At 47.3% G+C, this 23,170-nt stretch overlaps 7 protein-coding genes across 7 annotated transcripts; 4 read left to right on the top strand and 3 right to left on the bottom strand.

Annotated features, from left to right (window-relative positions):
* Positions 1–100: 100 nt before the first annotated feature.
* Positions 101–2,285, top strand: F5147DRAFT_218151 (uncharacterized protein). The gene is made up of 5 exons (XM_041428652.1): positions 101–351; positions 401–591; positions 646–1,267; positions 1,315–1,526; positions 1,576–2,285. Exons 1-5 carry the CDS (start codon positions 117–119, stop codon positions 2,215–2,217), a joined length of 1,902 nt encoding a protein of 633 aa, XP_041291927.1. The 5' UTR covers positions 101–116; the 3' UTR covers positions 2,218–2,285.
* An 823-nt stretch (positions 2,286–3,108) lies between these two features.
* Positions 3,109–4,309, top strand: F5147DRAFT_218153 (uncharacterized protein). The gene is made up of 4 exons (XM_041428653.1): positions 3,109–3,803; positions 3,850–3,879; positions 3,939–4,127; positions 4,181–4,309. Exons 1-4 carry the CDS (start codon positions 3,486–3,488, stop codon positions 4,265–4,267), a joined length of 624 nt encoding a protein of 207 aa, XP_041291928.1. The 5' UTR covers positions 3,109–3,485; the 3' UTR covers positions 4,268–4,309.
* A 1,801-nt stretch (positions 4,310–6,110) lies between these two features.
* F5147DRAFT_837595 (quinon protein alcohol dehydrogenase-like superfamily) lies at positions 6,111–8,853 on the top strand (the record flags this gene model as incomplete). Its single annotated transcript, XM_041444081.1, has 8 exons — positions 6,111–6,445; positions 6,502–7,159; positions 7,211–7,240; positions 7,292–7,486; positions 7,539–7,589; positions 7,639–7,773; positions 7,826–7,945; positions 8,635–8,853. 8 exons carry the CDS (start codon positions 6,111–6,113, stop codon positions 8,851–8,853), a joined length of 1,743 nt encoding a protein of 580 aa, XP_041291929.1.
* A 409-nt stretch (positions 8,854–9,262) lies between these two features.
* Positions 9,263–10,607, bottom strand: F5147DRAFT_578329 (uncharacterized protein; the record flags this gene model as incomplete). Its single annotated transcript, XM_041431435.1, has 7 exons — positions 9,263–9,538; positions 9,597–9,781; positions 9,842–9,973; positions 10,026–10,101; positions 10,162–10,311; positions 10,361–10,479; positions 10,535–10,607. 7 exons carry the CDS (start codon positions 10,605–10,607, stop codon positions 9,263–9,265), a joined length of 1,011 nt encoding a protein of 336 aa, XP_041291930.1.
* Positions 10,608–12,253: 1,646 nt separating this feature from the next.
* On the bottom strand, positions 12,254–14,042 carry F5147DRAFT_218248 (uncharacterized protein). The gene is made up of 8 exons (XM_041428654.1): positions 13,831–14,042; positions 13,600–13,771; positions 13,431–13,549; positions 13,214–13,381; positions 13,077–13,152; positions 12,893–13,027; positions 12,648–12,832; positions 12,254–12,593 (listed from the first exon to the last, which is right to left on the bottom strand). The coding sequence occupies exons 2-8, from the start codon at positions 13,670–13,672 to the stop codon at positions 12,327–12,329; spliced, it is 1,023 nt and encodes a 340-aa protein (XP_041291931.1). The 5' UTR covers positions 13,673–13,771; positions 13,831–14,042; the 3' UTR covers positions 12,254–12,326.
* A 1,819-nt stretch (positions 14,043–15,861) lies between these two features.
* F5147DRAFT_746108 (uncharacterized protein) lies at positions 15,862–19,214 on the bottom strand (the record flags this gene model as incomplete). The annotated part of the gene is made up of 14 exons (XM_041439818.1): positions 15,862–16,395; positions 16,446–16,577; positions 16,632–16,837; positions 16,894–17,121; positions 17,171–17,279; positions 17,332–17,423; positions 17,533–17,579; positions 17,932–17,994; positions 18,043–18,242; positions 18,354–18,415; positions 18,468–18,715; positions 18,764–18,791; positions 18,843–18,894; positions 19,068–19,214. 14 exons carry the CDS (start codon positions 19,212–19,214, stop codon positions 15,862–15,864), a joined length of 2,148 nt encoding a protein of 715 aa, XP_041291932.1.
* Positions 19,215–20,941: 1,727 nt separating this feature from the next.
* On the top strand, positions 20,942–23,170 carry F5147DRAFT_774598 (uncharacterized protein; the record flags this gene model as incomplete). The annotated part of the gene is made up of 12 exons (XM_041441620.1): positions 20,942–21,117; positions 21,170–21,188; positions 21,245–21,256; positions 21,310–21,381; positions 21,437–21,545; positions 21,604–21,630; positions 21,683–21,755; positions 21,809–21,964; positions 22,023–22,130; positions 22,185–22,453; positions 22,500–22,968; positions 23,017–23,170. 12 exons carry the CDS (start codon positions 20,942–20,944, stop codon positions 23,168–23,170), a joined length of 1,644 nt encoding a protein of 547 aa, XP_041291933.1.

The following is a 23,170-nucleotide window of genomic DNA, read 5'->3' on the forward strand; positions in this document are numbered from 1 at the left end:
CAGACTTGTGGAAGTAAAGAGTGGCACGTACTAGATCCGCGATAGGCTCGTCGAAAGTATAAAAAGGACATTACAACTCCGCGATTATTGGAGACTTGGTCTTGACTTGATCAACGATGCTGCACGAACTGCCTACAGAGATTGCTCTCTACATAGCATCCTATCTCCCATTACAATCTCTCCGCAATATCTCGCTCGTGTCCAGAGCATGGCACGGTCTGATCACAGGAAACGTCCAGGCAGTTTACCGCAAAGCAGCCATCCTACATCGCTTCGTCCCCCATACCGATCTTCAGGCTGATTCCTCTGGTCAAAAACCAGATACAAAGAAAATAGACTGGTTGCAACTCTGTCTGTGCTTCTCCAAGTACAGCTGATACCTTTTGACCATCTCTGCTAGGTCAAAGACGATTGCAGATCGAGAGGGGTTGGCGAGGCAAGGCTCCGTCCGTCGCGAGGGAGCTGAATTCCACCGGCAAATTCGTGCATAGAATAAAGGTTGACCAGAAGGAGAAATTCGTGATGACTACCCGCCACCATGGAGGCCTCTCCGTGACTGATTACGATACTGATCGCGTACTTTGGACAACAGTAAGTCGTCTGACATGCCCGTCCACCCTATCCTGAACCATTCCGACAAAATAGACTCATGTAACCGATTACGCTCACTGCGAATATGACCATGGCTACATCATCCTCAACCGTCACGATGATAGCAAGGAAGTATGGCGCTACGCCCGTGACTTCCAAGACTCTGAAATCCCAGAGGTCTTCAAGCCTGACGAGTCCATGATCAATGCATCCAACGAAGCTGCTCAGCGTCATGCCTCCCCAACAAATCATGGCCATTTCAGACCGTGGGCTCTCCTCCACATGCCAGAGCCGACCCGTGCATTCCGCTTTTCGTACCCAACGCTGCTTTCGGCCGGCGCAAATTACGCTTATTTGTGGGATGTGCCGACTTCCCGTCCAGTTGAAACGATCAGCAACATCCAGGCGCCCAATCAAGATGGGACCTTAGGGACCCTATGCTACGTTGAAGTCAATGACCAATACGCTTTCTTCTGCGGGTCCAATCAACTACGCATCTTTGCAAGGGGCGGTGGTGCCTTGGTCTATCACCTGTGCATGAAAGATTTGCAGCGCATCACCTGGGATGTGCTTCCAGATAATAGCGATGTCTTGTGCCCTTCATCGCTCTTCCAGCCCCAACGACTTCACGAGGCATATCACGTCTCTTCCACATCTCCGAGCACATTTGTTGCGGGTAAGGTCTATACGTCGATCTATACCATATACTCATTATGTGCGCAGCCCATGTATCCACCTCGGGCAAGGACATCGCAGTCCTCACCGCATCAGGGATCTTCATTTGGATTCCGGGCTTTGAACGACTCTTCCATCGCGAGGTCACTCTTAGCGATATAGCAACGTTCCTCAATTTCAGCGCCTCCAGAAGTGACGTCCGAGATACCTCCGTCTATCTAGCCCTCGGAGAATCAAATGAAAAGGCCGCAATAGCAACTGTAAGTCTCTCTTTCACATATGGGCTTCCCAGCGCTAAACCTATCGCAGCGCAAGGGTTTGTTTGTCGTATCTCTAGACCCTGAAATCAGCAAGTTAACTGCGGAGGCACCTCGCCGCCCTGGCCTATCCGTCTGCCGCATAGCAAAATACGACGACAGCCGATACCTATCCTCTATATCATGTCTGCAAATGACAGATACCGGCCTCTTCTTCAACTGGTACCCGTCCTTAGAGCCAAGCAGACCCTCTCAGCCGGCACGGCGCATGATGGTGATCCCGCCTCTGCATCATGGGCATCTTCCGGTGCCAATTCAGATTATGCCGCCGCCCCAACCTCAACCTCAGCATACGAATCAGGTTCATGCACCTGTTCAAATAGTGTCGGCTGTTGGATTGGAGGGGCAGAGTGATCACCTTCCTGGGCTTGACCCTATTGAGTCTAGTGATGATGAGATAGGGGAGGATGTAGTTCCTGATCCGCCTTCTCCCATTATCGTCGACGAAGCTGGTCCGCCCCCGCTGGTCGAAACGTACGAAGAGGAAGAGGAAGAGATTGATGGAGGTAATCTCGTAGTGGACGAAGACACGGACGATTCTGAGATGGAGGAAGCGGAGGATGAGACGATTGATGATTTTCAGTTCGGTGGTGACGGTGAGTGGTTGTCGTGTCATTGTGAGTTCTTGGTCTGACGTTTTACCTTTGATGCAGGTTTTATGCAGGTGATTGTGAATGATTGGTTTCTTCCTATCAGCTCTAGCATGGTGCACTACATACATGTTTGACGTGTCAAAATTTGTAGTTTTTTTTGCAGAATGTAAGGTGTACTACGGTACTTGCAATTGGAGAATGGAATAATCTGAACCCATGGTCCACCCTTGTTGCGATTGGCCCAGACATAAAGAGGAATGCACGAATTCAACTGAAGATTCGAAGCAAATATCTGTCCCCGTTTGAGGGTGACAAAATGCATATGATCGATTGATCAAATTTCTACCCCGCTCGCAATGCTGTATGACGATAAAAATGGAACATGCTGTGCAGCGCACAGCCATGAAGGAAAGATAGCATGCCGGTATCGTTCCTCGTCCTTGATAGCATCCGTGTAACGTGAATACCCTACACGATCATCTTACGCTGATGAACTGACGATTAGTATAAACAGGGAAAACACAACGGTTCTCGAGACTTAGCAACGTAACGCATAGGAGGACAACTCACCGAACACTATTCATAGGATACGACTATCATGGCTTCCAGCTCGAAACAACCCGTTATAGCAGCAAAGAAATCGGTTCTGACACCGGTGATGACCTTGGAGGGACATACACCATTTCCGCCCTCGCCCGATTACGAGACCAAAGCCATTTCATACATTTCCTATTTTCCCGACGGCAAGCAAATCATCAGCGGATCAGGCGATAAGACCATTCGGCGATGGAACCTGCGGGAGGGTAAGGAGATCAAGGAAGCTCTGGAAGTTTACAAAGATCCTGTACACGGAGTGGGGATGTCAAGAAATGGTCGATGGGTTGTCACTGCAATTGGTGAAGAGCTCAGAGTGTGTGAGGTCAAGACGGGGATTGTGAGAGCATTTCATGATGGCCCTAGGACCAGCTGCATTGATATCTCGGCGGACAACACGTTTCTAGCGGGTGCGTCAAACGATGGGATACGGATATGGAGCTTGGACACAGGCGAACTCGTGGCAGGTCCATTCGGATTTAGTGATAAATTCGCGGGCGCACTCGGACTCTCGCAAGACTCTCGGAAGCTGGCGGTGATATCATCGAATTGGGAGTCCAATGGCAAATTGAAGCAATACCTTCAGGTGTAAGACGTCCAATCACAGAAATTGATTGTCATTAGAGAAAGATATACCACTGGAAGCTTGTTACGTTCGGTATTTTGGACAACAAAAGGCAAATTCATCACATGCTTATTCAGCTTGGATGACGGCATGACAATCATTCATGAGTTTGACGCATCGACGCTCAAGACTGTCGGAGATTCCTTCCAAGGACACACTGGCCAGATCCTGAGCCTTGCACTCTCATTTGATTGTCTTCTTCTCGCCAGTGCTTCCTCCGACAACACCATCAAGCTCTGGTCCTTCGAGTCCCGCCAACTCCTCGCCTCATTCGATGTCCAAGCTCCCCTTACCCTTATACTCTCACCTGACTCACACCAACTGGCTTACACGACCTTGTATGAGGCCAGCATCTACATATGCGATATTCCAGCCAATATTCTTGCTTGTATTGGTCTTGCAAAAGAGGTATGTATTCACCCATTCATGATTCGCGTGCTGAAATCTCTTGCAGACAAGCGCTCACCTCACTAAACTGCTTGACGTATGTGTTTGTCTTTACTCATCCAATCACTCATCCAATCCTTCCATTCTCTATCGCAGTCTGACGCGACACGTCATCCTGTGCGCCGTAAACCAGCAATATCAGTCATACCTTCCGTCCCCCGCCTGCTAGCAGTTACAATTGAACCCCGGCGACCCGTTATCATTGTATTTTTACGCAAACTCCTCCCTTCTCGTACGGATATGGCTCGTCCTGTTCACGCCAATGAACCCCGCAATCCCCTGGACGTATGTTTCTTTCATTTATTTTCTTCACAGTGGACTCAACGGTTCCCTTGCAGTTCCCTGCTACAGCGCCCTTGCCTCGTCCAATTGTAAATCCCCATGATAATGTGAGTAGGGACCGCCATCATCATATATTCGACTGACATTTTTTTTGGTTTCGGCCACCGACCACCCAATCCTTTGCTCCCACTCCCACAACCTTCAAATCTCGCCTGTCAACCTGGTGGTCACTTCAAACAGATCATGCATCGTCTGCTATTGTTGACGTTCCTCTCGCGCAGGGTAAAGAGGTATACGCGGCCCATTTTTCTCGCTTTTCAGTGCTCATATATTAATTTACAGCGGAACATTGCCGCAGGTGCTACACGCCGCAAAGATGATGAATGGATACCCGATGAAGACCATGTTTCTCCTCCTCCTTCGCCCAATCCAGATTCGCAACAGCCGACCACAGCAGGGCAGGTCAGAACCAATGCAGGAGAACATGAAAGCAGCCGGCTGTGTTTCTGCTTTTAGATTGACTTTTCGAACGGTGCTGTGACGAGTTCATTGCGGATACCTCGCTAATTAGAACCTGCTTGTATGCATAGTGTATTTTTATAGGATGTAAGGCATATTACAGTGTGTTTCTGTTTGCTAATGATTTATTTTGCGAATGGTGATCAGGGCAGCGAATCGAATAACAGTGGGACTTCGAAGGTAGGTGCATAGTCCGAAACCTCAGCGCTAACCAACTTGCAAGGCTCTCCGTGAATTTCATCGACGAGCCTGAAAGGGATGGCCATGCAACACAGTCTTAAGGGCGTCAAAGGAAATGGAGGTAAGACACGCCCATAACACTTTGCTCTTCGGCTTTTCTAGCATTCTGAAGGTGTAAGTTGCCACACGAACACCACATCTAAGATCTGAGCGTTCTGGCTTCCAGTTCGACCCAGCGCGGTGCAGTAGCAAACATACAGATCATGGGCATCTTCCGATGCCTATTCAGATCGTGCCATCGCCTCAACCTCAACCTCAGCATACGCCCAATCAGGTTCGTGCACCTGTTCAAACCGTGTTGGCTGTTGGCTTGGAGGGGCAGAGTGATCACCTTCCTGGGCTTGACCCTATTGAGTCTAGTGATGATGATGAGATAGAGGAAGATGTAGTTCCTGATCTGCCTCTCCCATTATCGTCGACGAAGCTGGTCCGCCCCCGCTGGTCGAAACGTATGAAGAGAAAGAGGTCAAGATTGATGGAGGGGCTCCCGTAGTAGACAAAGACACGGATGATTCGGAGATGGAGGAAGCGGAGGATGAGACGATTGATGATTTTCAGTTCGGTGGCGATGGTAAGTGGTTATTGTGTCATTGTGAGTTCTTGGTCTGACGTTTTACCTTTGATGCAGGTTTCAAAGTTTATGCAGGTGATCGTAAATGATTGGTTCCTTCCCATTAGCTCGAGTATGGTGCACTACATACATGTTTGATGCGTCAAAATTAGTTCGTGAATGTATTTTTACAGGATGTAAGGTGTATTACAATTGGAGAATGGAATAATCTGGGGTGGGTACAATGAACCCATGGCCCACCCTTATTGCGTCGACTGGCCCAGCCACTGTAATGACCGAATTGGACCTTCGGCTGCCGGTATATCCGAACCTGTCCCCGTTTGAGGGTGACAGAATGATCATATTTCTACTGCGCTTGCAATGCTGTATTCTTACGTATTGCTGTGGAGATCTGAGAGATAGGTAAGGCGATGGTCGCAAAAAGAACATGCTGTACAACGCACAGCCATGAAGGGGATATATCAAAGATAGCATGCATGCCGGTATCGTTCCTCGTCCTTGATAGCATCCGTGTAACGTGAATTCCCTACATGAGCATCCTGCGCTGATGAACTGATGATTAGTATAGACAGGGAAAGCACAACGGCTTTCGAGACTTCGCAACGTAGCGCATACGAGGACAACTCACCGAACACTATCCATAGGATACAACCGCCATGGCTTCCAGCTCGAAACAGCCCGGTATAGCAGCAAAGAAATCGATTCTGACACCGGTGATGACCTTGGAGGGACATAAACCATTTTCGTTCTCGCTCGATTACAAGCCCAAATACGTTTCACACATTTCTTATTTTCCCGACGGCAAGCAAATGATCAGCGGATCAAGCGATAATATCATTCAGCGATGGGACCTGCGGGAGGGTAAGGAGATCAAGGAAGCTCGGGAAGTTTACAAGATCCTGTACATGGGGTGGGAGTGTCAAGGGATGGTCGATGGGTTGTCACTGCAGTTGGTGATGAGCTCAAAGTGTGTGAGGTCGAGACGGGGATCGTGAGAACATTTCATGATGAGAGTCAGACCTGCTGCATTGATATCTCGGCGGACAGCACGTTGCTAGCGGGTGCGACAGAATTCGGAATAGGGATCGGAATACGGATATGGAGGTTGGACACAGGCAAACTCATGGCTGGTCCATTCGTACTTGAAGGTGAATACGTGGACACACTCGGACTCTCGGAAGACTCTCAGAAGCTGGCGGTGACATCTTGGCGTTGGAATTCCGACTCAAAGCAATCATACCTTGAGGTGTGGGACGTCCAGGCACAGAAATTGGTTGTTACTAGAGAAAAAAATACCCCTGACTTCACCCGGTTATGTTTACCTGTACTTTGGACGACAAAAGACAAATTTATCACAACCTTCTTCAGCTTAGATGACGACATGTCGATCTACGAGTATGACGCATCGACGCTCAAGACTGTCGGAGATTCCTTCCAAGGGCACACCGACGTCATCCGGAACCTAGCACTCTCATTTGATTGTCTTCTTCTCGTCAGTGCTTCGTATGACAACGCCATCAAGCTCTGGTCCTTTGGGTCTCGCCAACTTCTCGCCTCATTTGATGTCCAACGTCCCTATTCCCTAATTTCCCTTATACTCTCACCCGACTCACGCCAACTGGCTTACACAAACCGGGATAAGGCCAGAATCTACATATGCGATATTCCAACCGATATTCTTGCTAGTATTAGTCTTGCAAAAGAGGTATGTATTCACCCATTAATTTCATGATTTGCGTGCTGAAATCTCTTGCAGACAAGCGCTCACCTCGCTAAACTGCTTGACGTATGTGATCCTGCTCTTTTACTCATCTAATCACTTCATTCTCTATCGCAGTCTGACGCAATACGTCATCCCGTGCGCCGTAAACCAGCAATATCAGTCATACCTTCCGTCCCCCGCCCGCCAGCAGTTATAATTGAGCCCCCGCAACCCGCTTTCCTTGGCTTTTTACGCAAGCTCTTTTCTTCTCATACGGACACCACTCGTCCCACCCGCACAAATATCAATGAGCCCCGTAATCCCCTGGACGTATGTCTCTTTCATCTACCTTCTTCACAGTTGACTCGACGGTCCCTCGCAGTTCCCTGCTACAGCACCCTTACCTCGTCCAATTGTCAATCCGCATGATGATGTGAGTGGGGACCGCCATCATCACACATTAGACTGACATTTTTTTTTAGTTTCAGCCACCGACCACCCAATCCTCTGCCCCCACTCCCACAACTTTCAAATCCCGCCTGTCAACCTGGTGGTCACTTCAAATAAATCATGCATCCACAGCTATTGCTGATGTTCCTCTCGCGCAGGGTAAAGAGGTATGCGCGGCCCATTTTTCTCGCTTTTCAGTGCTCATATATCAATTCACAGCGGAACGCTGCCGCAGGTGCTCCACGCCGCAAAAATGATGAATGGATACCCGATGAAGACCATGTTTCTTCTCCTCCTTCGCCCAATCCAGATCTGCAACAGCCGACCACAGCAGGGCAGGTCAGAACCAATGCAGGAGAACATGGAAGCAGCCAGCTGTGTTTTTGCTTTTAGATTAACTTTTCGAATGGTACTGTGATGAATTCATCGCGGACCCCTCGCTAATTGGAATCTGCTTGTATGCATAGTGTACTTTTTATAGGATGTAAGGCATATCACAGTGTATTTCTGTTTGCTGGTAGCTTAGTGATCACTCCTTAAAGGGCAAAAGGATTCGGACGTTTGCTTGTATACACTTGAACTTCGCAGGTGGAAAGTCTTGCGCAAAGTTTGAAACACCGTGCACCAGCGCTAACCTATCGATATTTTTTCGTCGAGGCTGGCGCAATACAGGAATTTCATCACAAGCCAGAAAGGGATGGGACATGCTGTACATGCAATGTATAGCCTCGAGGACGAGCGTCAAAAGATAAGGCAAGACTCGCCCATCATACACATTGATGGTATTGCTCTTCGTCTTGACTAGCATTCTCAGGGTGAGTCATCACACGAATACCACATCTGCGTTCTGCACTGACGAACTGATACCATTGGTATATTCTTGTAGACAGAGCACATCGTCTCTCGTCGAACAAGTTCAATTCAACTGGCACTCGAACATATCCATATCCATATCCACATATTCAACCGGCATACTTACCAACTTCAAATTGTCATTGTCTTGCAAATACGACTGACATGGCCTACAGCTTGACCCAGCACGGTGCAGCAGAAAACACATCGATCCTGACATAGGTCTTGGTCATGACCTTGAGGGGTCACGCGCCAACCATTGGGGCGCCCTTCAAAGGACCTCGGGCACTCATGTCGTCGGTGGTCTGGCACTCTCTTCTGACCGCATACTTCTCGCCAGCAGTTCTATCTACAACGTCATCATAATCACGCTGTGGGCCTTTGAGTCTTTTTAGCTCCTCACTTCATTCGATGTCTATCTCACTGGCAGGTCTTGTGCATCCAGTTACAGCCGAATGCTGCATCGGGTGCTACCATCAAAGACGACGACTCAGGGTACCTGATGAAGGCTACGTTCCTTCTACCCCTTCTTCCTCGAATGCTGAATCACGACAGCCATCCTCAGTAGATACCAGAAAGCATTGACCCCGAGTATACCCACTATACCAGCCAATGTATCATATCGCATTCTCTGCCACATCTAATCTGATTTCAATTCCCCACAGAAGTCGAGTCTGTAGTCTTGTTCTGTGATTTCCAACACGGTATAAATACAATGTGATTCGAGAAATCGTACTACGAGTTATTGCCTGATGCTATCAAAAATACAACTAATTTTCATATGAAGTCATTATGTTCATCTGACTACACATCGCAAGATGCCCCTTCCACAAATCCCGACTTGGCCGTCGACGGTCGGTCCAGATTCCCATTCTTATACACCGCCGCGCTGTCATTGTGAGTGAATTGCGATATATGCACCTGCAAAGGCTTCAGAGGATAATGCCGCAAGTTTCCTCTATCGTTTTCACTGCCTGTGGTCGACCCGTGACGAGCCGTCAAAATGTGACTGTGAGTGTTTTTACCCGTTGCGATTCGAATGATAACCATGTAGAAAGTTATAGAAATGATGGGCGTGAGCTGTTTGATCAAAGGTCAGTGATTTTCAATGGTATGTATACATTATTGGTGGAATCACCATGTCTAACATCACAAGTGTTCCATTGTTCGAGCAGGCCACACCGATTAATGTGCAGAGGAGCGCTATGGAGTATAAAACGGCAGCATCCATGACCACACGTAGTATACCAGTTGTGGTGATCTTTGTAGCGCAACTGTTAGCGACATTGCGTTCGATTTTCCAGATGCGGTACGCCAGTAATCCTGAACAAATTCGGGTTGGTGTGAGGATATGACACGACGCACAAGCAAAAGCGCACTTACCTGAACTCAACAAATTAGTTGCAAGCGTCGAGCCATAAAATGCTGAGATCCATTCGCGAGTCGTTTGGCTGAAAACGTGTCCGTAGATGCCAGTTGTGTGCGAAAAGCTGTATATCGAGTATACACCAGTCACTTCGAAACGACATCAGAGTATGCAACTTCCTATGTGTATGTGAAACCTGACCTGCAATGCCGCACCACAGCATGATGGGTAAGATGATAACCCAGACGGTTTGCCAAACGATGTAACAACGATAAATCTTTATTCAAAAAGCCTTTCTATATCAATTTCAAAATGGAAAATATATGATTGAACCTACCACCACCCCATCACCCAGTAGGGTTTGCAAAACAAATATCGCACCATTGGTCATAAAGGCTCCTCGGGAGATCTCTGCGAATAACATCTTTGGCCTGTCGCGGTACTGCACCAGTCCTTCTTCAGTTCGAATAATACTTACAACCATGTGCTTGGAGGACTTCAGCATGTGACATCAGATGACCAGGCAAGAAGCTGACCGCAGTACTCAGTACAAACAGCAAGACGGCCACAGCTGTGATTGGACGATTGACGTCCCGCATGTGACGTTTGTGGGTCAGCGCCCAGATGGTGCCAATAAACATGAGGACGGAAAAGCCTGAAGAATGCTATCTTGGTGAGTATGGGATGGAGGAACACATTCGTATACTGACCATATAAAATGCCTTCCAGGACTGTTGACATTAATGCAACGCTATCGAGCGGGATGCCTTTTCCAATAGCCATAGCGGAGATGATGCCTTGGGGATGTATGCTAGCAAATTTGCAGTCCCGTGTTCATTGAATCAGCAGGTATCTGACAGATATTTATATTGAGCGCTTCGGACCTTACTTATCAGTTGCGGAACGGCTGAAGCTGTTATCTGAACGTGTTTGCTATGCAACTTTAATTCGAACGTTGCTTCCCATACGTGCTTGGAAACGGAATGATTGCTTACAGGAATTCACAAGCTTCGTGGTTGATATTTCGATGTAGCTAGTAGTATTGGCGACTGTTCATCGAGCCTGAGATGACCACTGGCGTTGGACTCGATTTGAAGGTATGAATGATAGTGTTTGATATTCATATCTGGCAAACACCTAGTCGGGTGCACCATCAAATCTACGTGCTGAATGATATCAAATTGATATGTGATGCTGATTCGAAGATCTAGAAGGTACATAGCTTTTTAAATTTCAACTTCGAAGAACTTTGAATATTAAGTTACATAATCATGACCAAGACACTTACATTTAGATTTTGATATGCATCGTCGACGTCCCCTGCTAGTTACCTCCAAGGTTACCATATGTACTGGCAAGGATGCCAGCCTTCTGAGTCCTTTTACACGTCCTCGCAATGTTCCTGACATCGAATCATGTTCTTTGTGATTCTGCTTGGCCGCTTTTGTCTATTCGGATGAGTTCAGTGTTTCAGTTAGTCGCTTGTAAGTCTCGACACAAATATTATCTTGTGGTGCGTGCGTGTATGTTTATGGACACTGAATTATCTCTCATCATCTTCTCCGTCTCCTCCATCAACCACAGCCCTGAATGTGTCAGCCTGAAACACGATATCGATCCTGATTCACTGGCATTGGCAAGATCCTGATGCACGATGCATATCTTGAAGGAGAGATCTGGTGAGTCATTGCATCAATCTGAAGTTGCGGAGCTCGACGACACTTATAACCTCAGTATGTTGCTTGCATCATGATAAGAACGAATGTATAATGCATCGACACAGCTTTTCACACCTCAGTTCGTTATTGTCACATCATTACAGGCCCCATTCGCATTTTTTACTGGTCAACTCGAACTCCCATTTTCGTTGTGCACCTGCTAACTGTCCTTTTCGCAGCATGCGTCTCATTTTGACGACTCCTTTTACTCGGTGACCACCGACCTCTTTCATTACACTCTACTGGGAACTTACATCACTTTTGACAGCGTAATGTCTTGTAAATTCTGCGCTGTGAAGCTACCATGGCCCACCAGCCTTCAAAGCTTCACGGATTCCGGACTTTTCTGCATTCGAAACTGTGCTAGTGTTTCGGGTCAAAAGGATGGCTGCAGGTTTTAGCCAAATAGTTTCGTGCATTCCGTATTCTGCCTACTGTTTGTACAAATCAGATAGCAATGGATTATTTGCATCTCTTGTGCCACATCCTCGTTTGAACTCTCCTATGATGGCACAACGACTGTATACGTGATAGAGGTTGTGTGCCTTCTACTACTCCTTCACCAAGCACCGAGTCACGACAGCCATCCTCAGCAGGTTAGATCTTAATTGCCCACAGTAAGTTGAAATTGTAGTCCAGTTCTGTTCTCCACATCCTACGAAGTAAATAATTGATTGCTAATGCAGTATACATACAAGTCATTCAAGTTATCGTGCTCCAAGTTATCGTCCGGCATTGTTAAAAATACAATCAACTTCCGTATGAAGCTAACACGTTCATCTGACTACACGTTGCAAGATGCCCCTTCCACAAATCTTGACTTGCCTGTCGATGGTCGGTCCAGATTCCCATTTCTGTACACCGACGCGCCATCACCATGGGTGAATTGGGATATATGCACCTGCAAAGGCAGGGCATAATGCTGTAAGTTTCCTCCATCTGTGTCACTGCCCGACCCGTGACGGACACTCAAAATGTGACTGTGAGTACTTTTACCCATCGCAATGCGAATGATCACCATATAGAATGTGATAGAGATGATCGACGTAAGCTGGTTGAACAAAGGTCAGTACTCTTCGATGATATATGTTATTGGTGGAATCACCATGTCTATCATAACGAGCGATCCATTGTTCGAGCAGACCACACCGATTAATGTGCAGAGGAGCGCTATAGAGTATAAAATAGCAGCATCCATAACCACGCGTAGTATACTCGTCGTGGTGATCTTCGTAGTGCGACTGCTAGCAACATTATGTTCTATTTTCCAGATGCGGTACACCAGTAATCCTGAACAGATTCGGATTGGTATGAGGATATGATACTACGCACGAGCAGAAGCGCGCTCACCTGAGCTCAACAAATTAGTCGCAAGTGTCAAGGCATAGAACGCCGAGATCCAATCGCGAATCACCAGCAGGCCGAAGACATTTCCGGAGATGATAGATGCATGCCAAAATTTGTAGATCGAGCACACACCGGTCACTTCAAAACATCAGGGCACGCGACTTGCTATGTGTATTTGAAACCTTACCTGCGACACTACACCACATCATGCTGGGTAAGACGATGACCCGGATGCTTCTCCAAACAACATAACAACGATAAATCTTTTTCCAAAAAAGCCCTTATATATCAATTTCAGAATGGGAAATATATGATTGAACCCACCACCACCCCGTCACCGAGTAGAGTTTGCAAAACGTATATTGCATTGTGGATCACAATAGTTTCTCGGGAGATTTCTGTGAAGAACGCCTCCGACCCGGGCCCGCTTTGGGATATGTTGCGGTGCTGCACTAGTCCTTCTTCAGTTCGAATAATGTCTACGACCATGTGCTTGGAGAACTTCAGCGTATGACATCAGATAGTAAGGCGAGAAGCTAACCGCAGTGCTTAGTACAAACAGCAAGACGGCCACAGCTGTGATCGGACGATTGACGCTCCGCATGTGGCGTTCATGGATCAGCGCCCAGATGGTGCCAATAAACATGAGGACAGATAAGCCTGAAGAACGTGAGTATGGGATGGACGAACATATTCATTACATAACTGACCGTATAAAATGCCTTCGATAACTGTTGACATTAATGCAGCACTATCGAGCGGCATGCCTTTTCCAATAGCCATGGTGGAGATGAGGATGCCCTGGGGATGTACACTGGCACATTCACAGTCCCGTGTCCAGTCTCATGTATCTACCAGAACCTAAAACCAATCATGATGATCCTGAATGGCACCGGTCATCCATCAGGCGGATATTTATATGCAGCACTTCTAGTCCTTACTCATCGTTCGTGGAATCAGTGAAGCTGTGACCTACACATGTTCGCTGTACAACTTTGACTTGAAATATTCCCACACGTGCTGAGCGCTAGCGCTGAAACCCAATGAAACGATTGCTTACAGGATGGAGGCTCTGAGATTTGAGTGCGTCGTGCTTGATATTCGGATTGGGGTAGTAAAAACTTTTCATCGAAGTGAACACAACTCAACTTAGATAAGGCATAAAAGAAATGCACCACAGCGATAGTGTTTGATGTTGATAGCTATCATTGTCACTATCGGAACTATCATGATGTACGATTTGAAGATGTGGTAAGGATAAACAATAAACGATGTGGCTGGAACTTTGCGGAAAATTATGTAAGAGAAAAAGAAAGCGCAACACCTACCCCTATTCTAGAATAACATGAGATAAAACTGTGGATGATATCACAGGATAAAACTGACCTCGAGTAAACCCCGAGTCGGCCAACACGGGTGAGCCAGTATTGGGTATCTGCAATATCTCTGTGTTGTCAGTAACGGTCAGCAGAAATGCATTAATATAGTTGGCTCAAACACACCTGTGTCACATATGGTGGAAAAACAGCCAGTCTGACAGGCGGTGCGGACTATCTTGCATAGTTCAGGATGTTGTCGCACTGTCTCAACCGGGGAGTTATCGTTATCGAGCACATTTTCCATGTGGTTGCATCTGAGTGCATGGTTGGTCACAACTAAAGCGCAACAGATGACCGCAGCATAATCCTGCACTACGAGACTCGAGTTCTCGTCTGAGTCTTGAATCATCTGCACAAAAGTGGAAGAAAGTGTGTTGCCTATGGCTTGATCAAGCTTTTGACGTTGCGCCGGTGTGAACGGTATGCGTGCTACAGGAAGATCCTGTGACCTTGATTGTCCTGACTCCATGGGGACGAGCTTGTTGATTTCGATTGTTGAAGGGACTAAGAGGTGGGGAAGAAGCAAGAGGTGTGCGTTCGCAAAATCCCGAACACAGAGCTCAACATTAGATAAGCAAAAAAACCTTAATACATAGCCACATGAAGTTACGAGCGACACGTTTTGAGTTCCTCGCCAGCGGCCTCAAATCATCGTAAAATCGTTAGGCGAGTACTGTAAAGGGGGTGTTTTTACTACTGTAGAATAGGTTTAGATAGTTATCTTAATGAAACACGAGCATGTAAAGACGGTACCTGCTAAATGTCAGATCTTGGATGTGATTTTCGAGAACACGTGAGTGATTAATATCAATACGACGCGTCAATATCGATTCGACGCGTCTCGTCAACGACTCGCATCTCTCTCTCTTAAACCTCATTCATTATGTATTCTACGACTCATCAATTTACACGTTACGACTCATGGTTTGCTTCAAGTAATAACGACGACAAAACTGCATACATCATGGACTTCGAGGACGATTCCTATCAAATGACGCATTACGGATCAAATCATCATTCACATCAGTAACACTCCCGAGGAGGTCGTTTTGAAAGAACCAGTAAGTTTTTTTGGTTCCAAACGTGCTGGAGCACAAGCAGGCTCATCCCGTTCATCAAAGAAGGCTCGAACGACCATTCCGACTGCTCCGATTGCTCTTGCTGTACTTAGTGCTTGATTACTTACTTTACGCACCTATTCCAGTCGCATACGTACTCGTTTTCACGCTGCAGCTGTCTGTTTTGCTTTGCGATAGTTGAATTGATTCATTTTGACTTAACATTGTACGACGAACGACTACCTAATATGGCTAAATTACATGATCGGTAACGCTGTCATCACGCTGTCACGGTAGGCGTAGGGGGTACCCAAGTTACGACAGGCTAGTGTCTTGAACTACTCGATCGCACACCTCTTGGCGTCAATCATTCTGTAGGTAATATGGTTCCTCAACCACTCAGTACTCAGTACTCATCACTTGTACATTCCCTGTCATGCCTCGGCACCGAAACCAACCTCTGACAAAGTGAGCGCAAAAGCGGTGAGCAGTATCATTCATGAGTAAGTATCATAGTTCATCTTGACAGTAGTAGTCAAAACCCCAGTTGCTCCACAAAGCTCTGCCACGCCGCATCCAGCACCGGCACCTCCTGTATCCCATTCGGGGCGCTGTATGGATGTGCCGGATGAAACGTATTCAGCACCTGCGGCTGTCCACTATAGATCTCTGCCCCATACACACTCGACCCACTAAACTGCACGTCGCTCATCGCCTGGAAGAAAGACTCATGCGAGTCAAAAGAGCCGCCCGCAGTGAACGGTGGTTGCTCGAACTTGTCAAAGACGCGCATGTCCTGCATGATGCGCGGGTGTATATCGAATCCGACGCCCTGTCCTTCCCATGTAAATTGTCTGCATGACTGGGACGAGCTGCTTGACTCGGCTTCTGATGGTGTAGGTTGGACAGACGGTGGTGAGGCGCTAGACCGAGGGCTCGTTTGGGATATTAGATGAGTTTTGCCACCGCCAAGGCGATCGAGCTCGGCGCGAGATAAGCTGGAGTGATCGTCATAAAGAGGGTAATCAACAGCGTCGTGGCCTTTTTTCCAGACTTTTGTTATTGAGTCCTGGACGCGGGATGAGGGGTCTGCATTGAACGCATAGAGAGGATGCTTACGAGGAGCACAGCGGCAGGCTTTGAGGTAGGCGCTGACTTCTGGAATACTTCATAAACGACATCAAGCTCGCGCAATGAAGGAGGCGCTATGTTTGATTGAGGCGCACGATTAACGATCATGCACATGACGATCTATGACACGCGTCGTCATGCACTCCAATTAATGAGTTGAACAGGACTACTCACGGCGGCGGATAGAGCATGTGACCAGAACAGACCTAATCGCTCAATCACTTGCGGAATCTTCCTAGCTGCATGCGAGTGACTTTCTATCACTCGCCATGCAGAGCGATACATCGCCATGACCGAGGGGCCGTACTTATGCTTCAAGAGGTCATCGGGCTGGTCCTCCAAAGCTTGCGTGAAGTATCGTCGATGGATATTTAACAACGCTAAACACGCCGCAAATAAGTTTCACGGACTGATAAGAATAGATGCATATACCCACTAGTTTCCTTGTTTGTGAGGAGAAAAGACGTCTGGACTTGCTGGAGAATCGCGGCTTTTGTGAGAGTTTCGCTTGTAGGACAGCGGGGCTGGAGATGAGGTGGGACAGGGAAATCGCGGATTTTCCGATCGAGTTCGAGGATCGTGCCGTAGGTGGGTGTTTTGGCTCCAAATGCATTGACCATTACGTGGTGCAGGAGCCGCGAAAATTTCCACGACCACATATGTCCTAAGGAGATGTGTGAGGACAGTAAAGTACAATAACAAGAAACGCATACCACTCATCTCCTTTTCCCCTTTGTCGTTGACTACAGCGAAATCATCATTTGGGTAAGGAGTGTCGATCCAATCGGGAGAGACGTTCGGTGGGCGGCCAGCATAGAAACTCTGAAATATACGACATGAGGAAGAAATTACAGCACTGATTTGGATGGCGCACGATCCAGGTATCCAACATGAACATCTGCCAAAAGACGGAGCTACGTTTTTGAACAACAGCGTCGCTGAGTTTCCACCTAGCACCAGAAAGATCTTGAAGATGCCATCAGTCCCAGATAAACCGAGCGAGTAGCCTGAAAGACGTACGAACGCCAATCTAGGAAAATGAATAAGAGACTTGTGATACGTGGAGTGAAAAAACGAACCCTATACCCAAGTTTTACGGCCAACCCAATGAACAAGTATGATCTACTTGAATCCATCTGCAGGTCACTCATTTCCAGGTACTGCACAATATGCAGCTAATGTGAATTTTAGCATCTGCACGCTAATTTCTCGCTCAGAGAAGAAACAGACCAGTGCGATAAGAGTATGGACGCTCGTTTCCGTGCAGGGGGAAGTAAAGTGCATCGACACGTGCGATAAAATATGATACTCCTGTGCCTCCACGGCGTAAGATGGCTTTTCAAAGTCAAAGAGGGTGGCGAGAGCGAATATGCTGAACAGGAGTGAGAGATCATGAGAGCCAGGTATTTCCTCGTAACATCTGTTGGGTACATCTGCTCAGGAGCATGACATGGAATGAGCAGAATAAGCCTACTTCGCATGATAAACACTTCGAAGGATATTATCAAAAAGTTCCGATCGTGTCAGGGGAGTCCACCTGGCAGGAGTGGTTAGGCATCATTCTGTCACGAGCACATGAACATACAAGACTTTACCCCATTCAAGGTAAATCTCACTGAGGCGGACCGCCTCTGACAATGGAGGTAGATATGAATAAACAGGTTTCCAGAGGCCATTATCACTCGGGACACAGTCAGAACCAGGCAACCAAGCATCGAGAATCTGTTTCGAAAGTCGGGGAAAGGTTTCAGAAAAGGGAGGCTTTGGTTGTTGTTTCAGAGGTGGCTAAAAAAAACGTCACACAAATGTCGCAAAGCGGTCACGACGGACCCTACCTGAATGAGATACTACCAGGATGTTCAGCAGGTATTCATTACTTCTGAATGTAGAACTTACTTCTGAACGGGCGGTGCCGCCCATAAAAATGGTTTCTCCACGAGTGCCAATGGTGAGCGTGCCTATAACCGAACTTAGCTACGTGCGTCAACCACAAAGTTCAATTGGCATTACCAAATGCATCTATAACAGAATCAGCATCGGCCTTATTCGAAGGTTGGGGCTGTTGTTCTGGAAAGTTACTGCTTGAGCTGGATTCTGGACTATCGTTTGAGATGACCGTATCGGTATCTGAAAGTAGCGGATGAGGTAGATCGGATGCTTTAGAGTGCATTTGGCGGAGGGTTTCCTCAAGTTCACGTATTCGCGTTGACATGACTTCGATTTTGCTGTGTAACTCCTCTGTATTTGCGAGCACAAGGCTGTGCAGATCTCAGAACAGCGAGAGAGGAAACAAAAAGACCGCGTACCGATTGCCCTTTCCCGCTGTCAATGATCCTGAAGATGTTTGAGACTTGAGATATCTTATAAATGACGGGAAGAGCAAACCACTAGGACATATTGTGGAGCAGCCACGCTTTACGCAGGTCTCGCATGGAACCTACATGGCAATCAAGTGAGCAATGGTCTGATATGTAGTACGTTGTACATAACAGGACACGAACCTTGCGATCACAGCGAAGTTTGAGTCTGAATGAATGAGGGACACGAGCAATGGATCACAAACTGGGTTCGTCAAACATGTCGTCTAAATTCAGCCAAATTAAAGCTCACCTTCTGCACTCTGCACAAGACGTGGGTACTCTGCCAGGTTTCTTCCTTTCCTTCTGCTCGCCATTCTTCGACTCTGTTGTCCTGGTCATTACGATGATAGCAAAAAGAAAGCAAGAATAGGAGCGCGAATCGTTGACAACTTGACATGACTAAGCAGGACTTTGAACATTTACATAGCCCTCGGCACCCGCTGACGAATTGATGAGCACGCGCCATCATGATCGCCCGGGACGTTATCACTTGGGTACAACGACTGCCGACCGACCCCCATCATCATGCATGGAAACAGTCGATATATATACACCAGAGGCTGGGAAGCACACAGGTAACAGCCATCGAACAATCAATCGAGTGCATTGGCTCTCACGACTCCGAGTCACATATGGGTCTGTTGTTCAAAGACCTCTGGCAAGCGGTCGTCCTCAGGCTCGTCTACTTACAACACAGGATGTTGCAATAAGTGAAAGCATGAAGGTATTTTGAATTTAATACCTGACTGTTGCAGTACCTTCTCTTATATGCGCCTCTCAGAGAGACTGTTTGCGGTGTCGCTCCAATAACATATAAAAATGGCTAGTACATTTTTAAACTTGGACGGCCCATCAGAAGATAGCTGTCATTGCGCGTACGTTTTGATCAACATATTTGTTCAAGTACCGCTGGGAGGATATCGAGGCTATTGTCCTCAGGATCGCTGATGCGCTAGAAGTCTTGGCCTACCTGTTTGAATGGACGGCGAACTCGGAGCATGCTAGCATATCATATCCTGTGAAAGATTTCGTTGCAACCTTCGTACGCCCCGTCCACTGAAATAGTGCGGCGCTTGAGCTAACCATTTCGATAGTGACAGCGTTCATCATGTGGTAATATGAGTTCCTCAGCTCAAGCCGAACAATCACATAAGCCACTAAAGTGGGATCATGTTACGCTGCACTTCCTGAACCTTATCTTTTACAGAAGCCATTCTGAAAAGGTTCAGGGCTATTGGTGGCTTATCATGGGGCTAGCCTTGAGCTGAGCACGCCTCTGGTGCATGGGGTGGGTGTTGCCGCCGCATTTCCGATCGATCTAGAGAGCTTGAGACTTGCAAGCTTGAAGTTCAGTGTACACCCTGACTTGTCTCATATAATATCACATCGCTTCTATAACGTGATACAGCATCGTTTCGAAGTTCCCTCCTGTCTTAGAATATACTTCGCCGTTACTACTGGCGAGACTATGTGATACCGCATCAACAGATTAAGCACGACCTGCCTTTCCTCGGATACCTGACAATGCCTACATAGCGGATTCAGAGAATTTGAATTGTCAATGCCTCCAGCTCGGGAGTCGGCTTTCTCTACTAGACCAGGAGGAGGTTCCTTCCTACATAAGGGATTAATTTTGAAATAAACCGGCTATAAGCCTTAGGCCTTGGCCTTAGAACTTGGCACTTCTTCTTTAGGAAGCAAATTAAAGCTATGTGCACGTGAACGCCGCTGAAGTAGCGCTGAGAAAATTATAACTGTTGCAGACATTTTACATCCTTACATCTTGATGACATCTCGCGCTGGTGTTGCACTTTTGTTCAAGGATACTCCAGCGGCCGTTTATGTATGATGGATACCATTACTAGCAGCGACTGTCAGACGTACGTCTGCGCTTATTCGGGACCGGCAATATCGAGGAGACTAGCGCCAGGGTCCAATTAATCGGTCGTTACTCGGTCCGGGAGAGAGGCGAGAACCAGTGTGGTTAGCCATCGTGGAAGGATCCACGGAAGCTTTTCCTACCCAATAATATACGCTTTGATGTTGCGCCCTTCCGGCTCTTTAAAAGCCACCAGAACTATAGATACCAGGCCAGGCCATCCGGACTGTACCTCATCCCTCCCTATGGAACAAAACATGCAGCCATCGTTGCAGGCGAAGCCGCAACCCGCTCCACTGTTGTTCACTGACTATCCTCAAAATCAGAATGGTTCTTCAATCTCCAGCGGGCAAGATACGTTGAATCTGGCTGACGAGATTCTACCTCCTGCACATACCAACAGAACGCTGGTGTTGTGTTTGTACGTTGTTCTTGATAAAGCGTTTTCATCATTGATTGACTGTCCTGTTGAGTGATGGAACCGGTGATCAGGTCAGCGCACATCGTTTTCTTATAGCGCTTAATGGCTGATAATCCTCGGTGAACAGTTTGATACAGATGTATGTTGCAGTTTGTTCCTAGAGTGTCCTTCGGATCCTGACTGGCCATTCAGAACTCGAACATCATCCAGCTATTCAGCATGCTCGTCAAGGACAGTCCCGCTCTGCAAATGGTCTATTATCAGGTAATATTAAACAGTATTTGGACCCTGAACTCGGCTTACCTATGACATACCATAGGCCGGTATAGGAACGTACACTATACCGGAAATTGCTACACCCGCGATGGCCAAGCTTTCCAAGACTGTTGACATGATGATTGGGAATCATCTCAACGCTCATGTGATGGGTCAGTCATACTTAACTCCTTCTATCTTCTGAACGTTACAGTTACTAATTTCAAATAGGAGGATACGAGTTTCTCATGCAGAATTGTAAAGTTAGAACGCGCTCCTCACGTGATGCGACTAATTTTAGCTCTTGCAGATGACGCTGGTGATAAGATATGCATATTCGGGTTCTCAAGAGGCGCATACACGGCGCGCGCGCTTGCTGGAATGTAAGTTTTCCCAAATCGTTGGCGGTCATAGCTCCAACATACCATACTTGCAGGATTCACAAAGTCGGACTTTTACCCCGCTGCAATCATCAGCAGGTTCCTTTTGCCTACAATATGTACAGCCGTGATGACGAAGAAGGCTGGGCACTAAGCTCTAAATTCAAGAAGGCCTTCTCCATCAACGTGGACATCGAATTTGTTGGTGTTTGGTACGTTCGTGACGGTGGTTTGGAATGAGCTATGATCTAAACTCCATTTTGTGAATAGGGATACCGTCAGCTCAGTAGGACTCATCCCTACACGACTCCCATTTACGAAGGCGAACGACAGTATCAAGTACTTCCGTCACGCAATTTCTCTTGACGAACATCGGGTGTATGTGTCTCAAATTTCTTTTCAGAGACTCGCCATCTAATTTGCAATGTGCAGGCGCTTCAAGCCGAGTCTTTGGATACGCGCGAACGAGGACCACAAGAAGTGTGGTGTTCAACGTGAACACATGCCTCGCAGCTTCAAGAAGCTTCTCCCGAAAGTACAGGAACTCCACAGTCGAAATAGCCCAGACAGCGAAGCAACCAAGAAGTCACATCACCATCACGAGTCTCAGGATCAAATGGAACAATTATTTGCAACTGCAGACGCGGATCCCATCAGGGAGACGGACGTCGAAGAGGTTTGGTTTGCTGGGTGTCATTGCGGTAAGAACCTTGTCTTTGGCGAAGTGCAGTTCTAATCACAAAGCAGACATCGGCGGAGGTTCTGTCCCGAACGGTACCCGCAATAGCCTAGCTCGCATACCGCTTCGGTGGATGGTTCGAGAATTGTTCAAGCTTGATATCGGCATCATTTTCCACCGGAACATGTTCACAAAAATTGGCATGGATCCCAAGACGCTCTACCCTGTATCCGTAGCTAGGCAGCCTCGACCTCCTCCAATATATCAAACTCCGCCTGCCCCATCTCCTGGCTCGGGGAAATTGACGATCAAGGACCGTTTGACTCCAAAGCCTCAAATTGTCACCGATGATCCTGCGATGATCGTCTATACGGACGGTTCTGCATTCGTGAGTGAGGAACATGAAGACTTGGCTGACGCTACTTGCCCGATGTATGACCAACTCCGCCTTGCACGTTATTGGTGGATTCTGGAGGTCGTTCCACAAATGCTTCACTACCAGGATGACAAGAGCAACAATTTGATTGACGAGTATACGTGCGTCATTTTGTGCTTTATTTATTATCACACTCACTTTGATTGAAGGATCAACATGGGGCGCGGCCGTCACATTCAGCGCCAAAGCCATGGCATCAAATTCCATAGGAGTGTCAAGATTCGCATGGAGGCGGATAACCTTACAGGTGGAAAATACTGGCCCAAGGCGAAACTAAAGGTGGAGCCTCAATGGATTGACTGA

Source organism: Suillus discolor (genome assembly GCF_016758755.1).
Source record: "Suillus discolor strain FC423 chromosome Unknown F5147scaffold_33, whole genome shotgun sequence".
NCBI lineage: Eukaryota > Fungi > Basidiomycota > Agaricomycetes > Boletales > Suillaceae > Suillus > Suillus discolor.

Excerpts from the sequence above, each read along its gene's own strand:
- F5147DRAFT_218151 (XM_041428652.1), top strand. The coding sequence starts at position 117 with ATGCTGCACGAACTGCCTACAGAGATTGCTCTCTACATAGCATCCTAT. Across the intron at positions 352-400 it reads AATAGACTGGTTGCAACTCT|GTCAAAGACGATTGCAGATC; the intron begins GTCTGTGCTTCT and ends CATCTCTGCTAG. Across the intron at positions 592-645 it reads ATCGCGTACTTTGGACAACA|ACTCATGTAACCGATTACGC; the intron begins GTAAGTCGTCTG and ends CCGACAAAATAG.
- F5147DRAFT_218153 (XM_041428653.1), top strand. The coding sequence starts at position 3,486 with ATGACAATCATTCATGAGTTTGACGCATCGACGCTCAAGACTGTCGGA. Across the intron at positions 3,804-3,849 it reads GTATTGGTCTTGCAAAAGAG|ACAAGCGCTCACCTCACTAA; the intron begins GTATGTATTCAC and ends AATCTCTTGCAG. Across the intron at positions 3,880-3,938 it reads ACCTCACTAAACTGCTTGAC|TCTGACGCGACACGTCATCC; the intron begins GTATGTGTTTGT and ends TCTCTATCGCAG.
- F5147DRAFT_218248 (XM_041428654.1), bottom strand. The coding sequence starts at position 13,672 with ATGGCTATTGGAAAAGGCATGCCGCTCGATAGTGCTGCATTAATGTCA. Across the intron at positions 13,382-13,430 it reads TGTTTGTACTAAGCACTGCG|CACATGGTCGTAGACATTAT; the intron begins GTTAGCTTCTCG and ends AAGTTCTCCAAG. Across the intron at positions 13,028-13,076 it reads GATGTGGTGTAGTGTCGCAG|TGACCGGTGTGTGCTCGATC; the intron begins GTAAGGTTTCAA and ends GATGTTTTGAAG.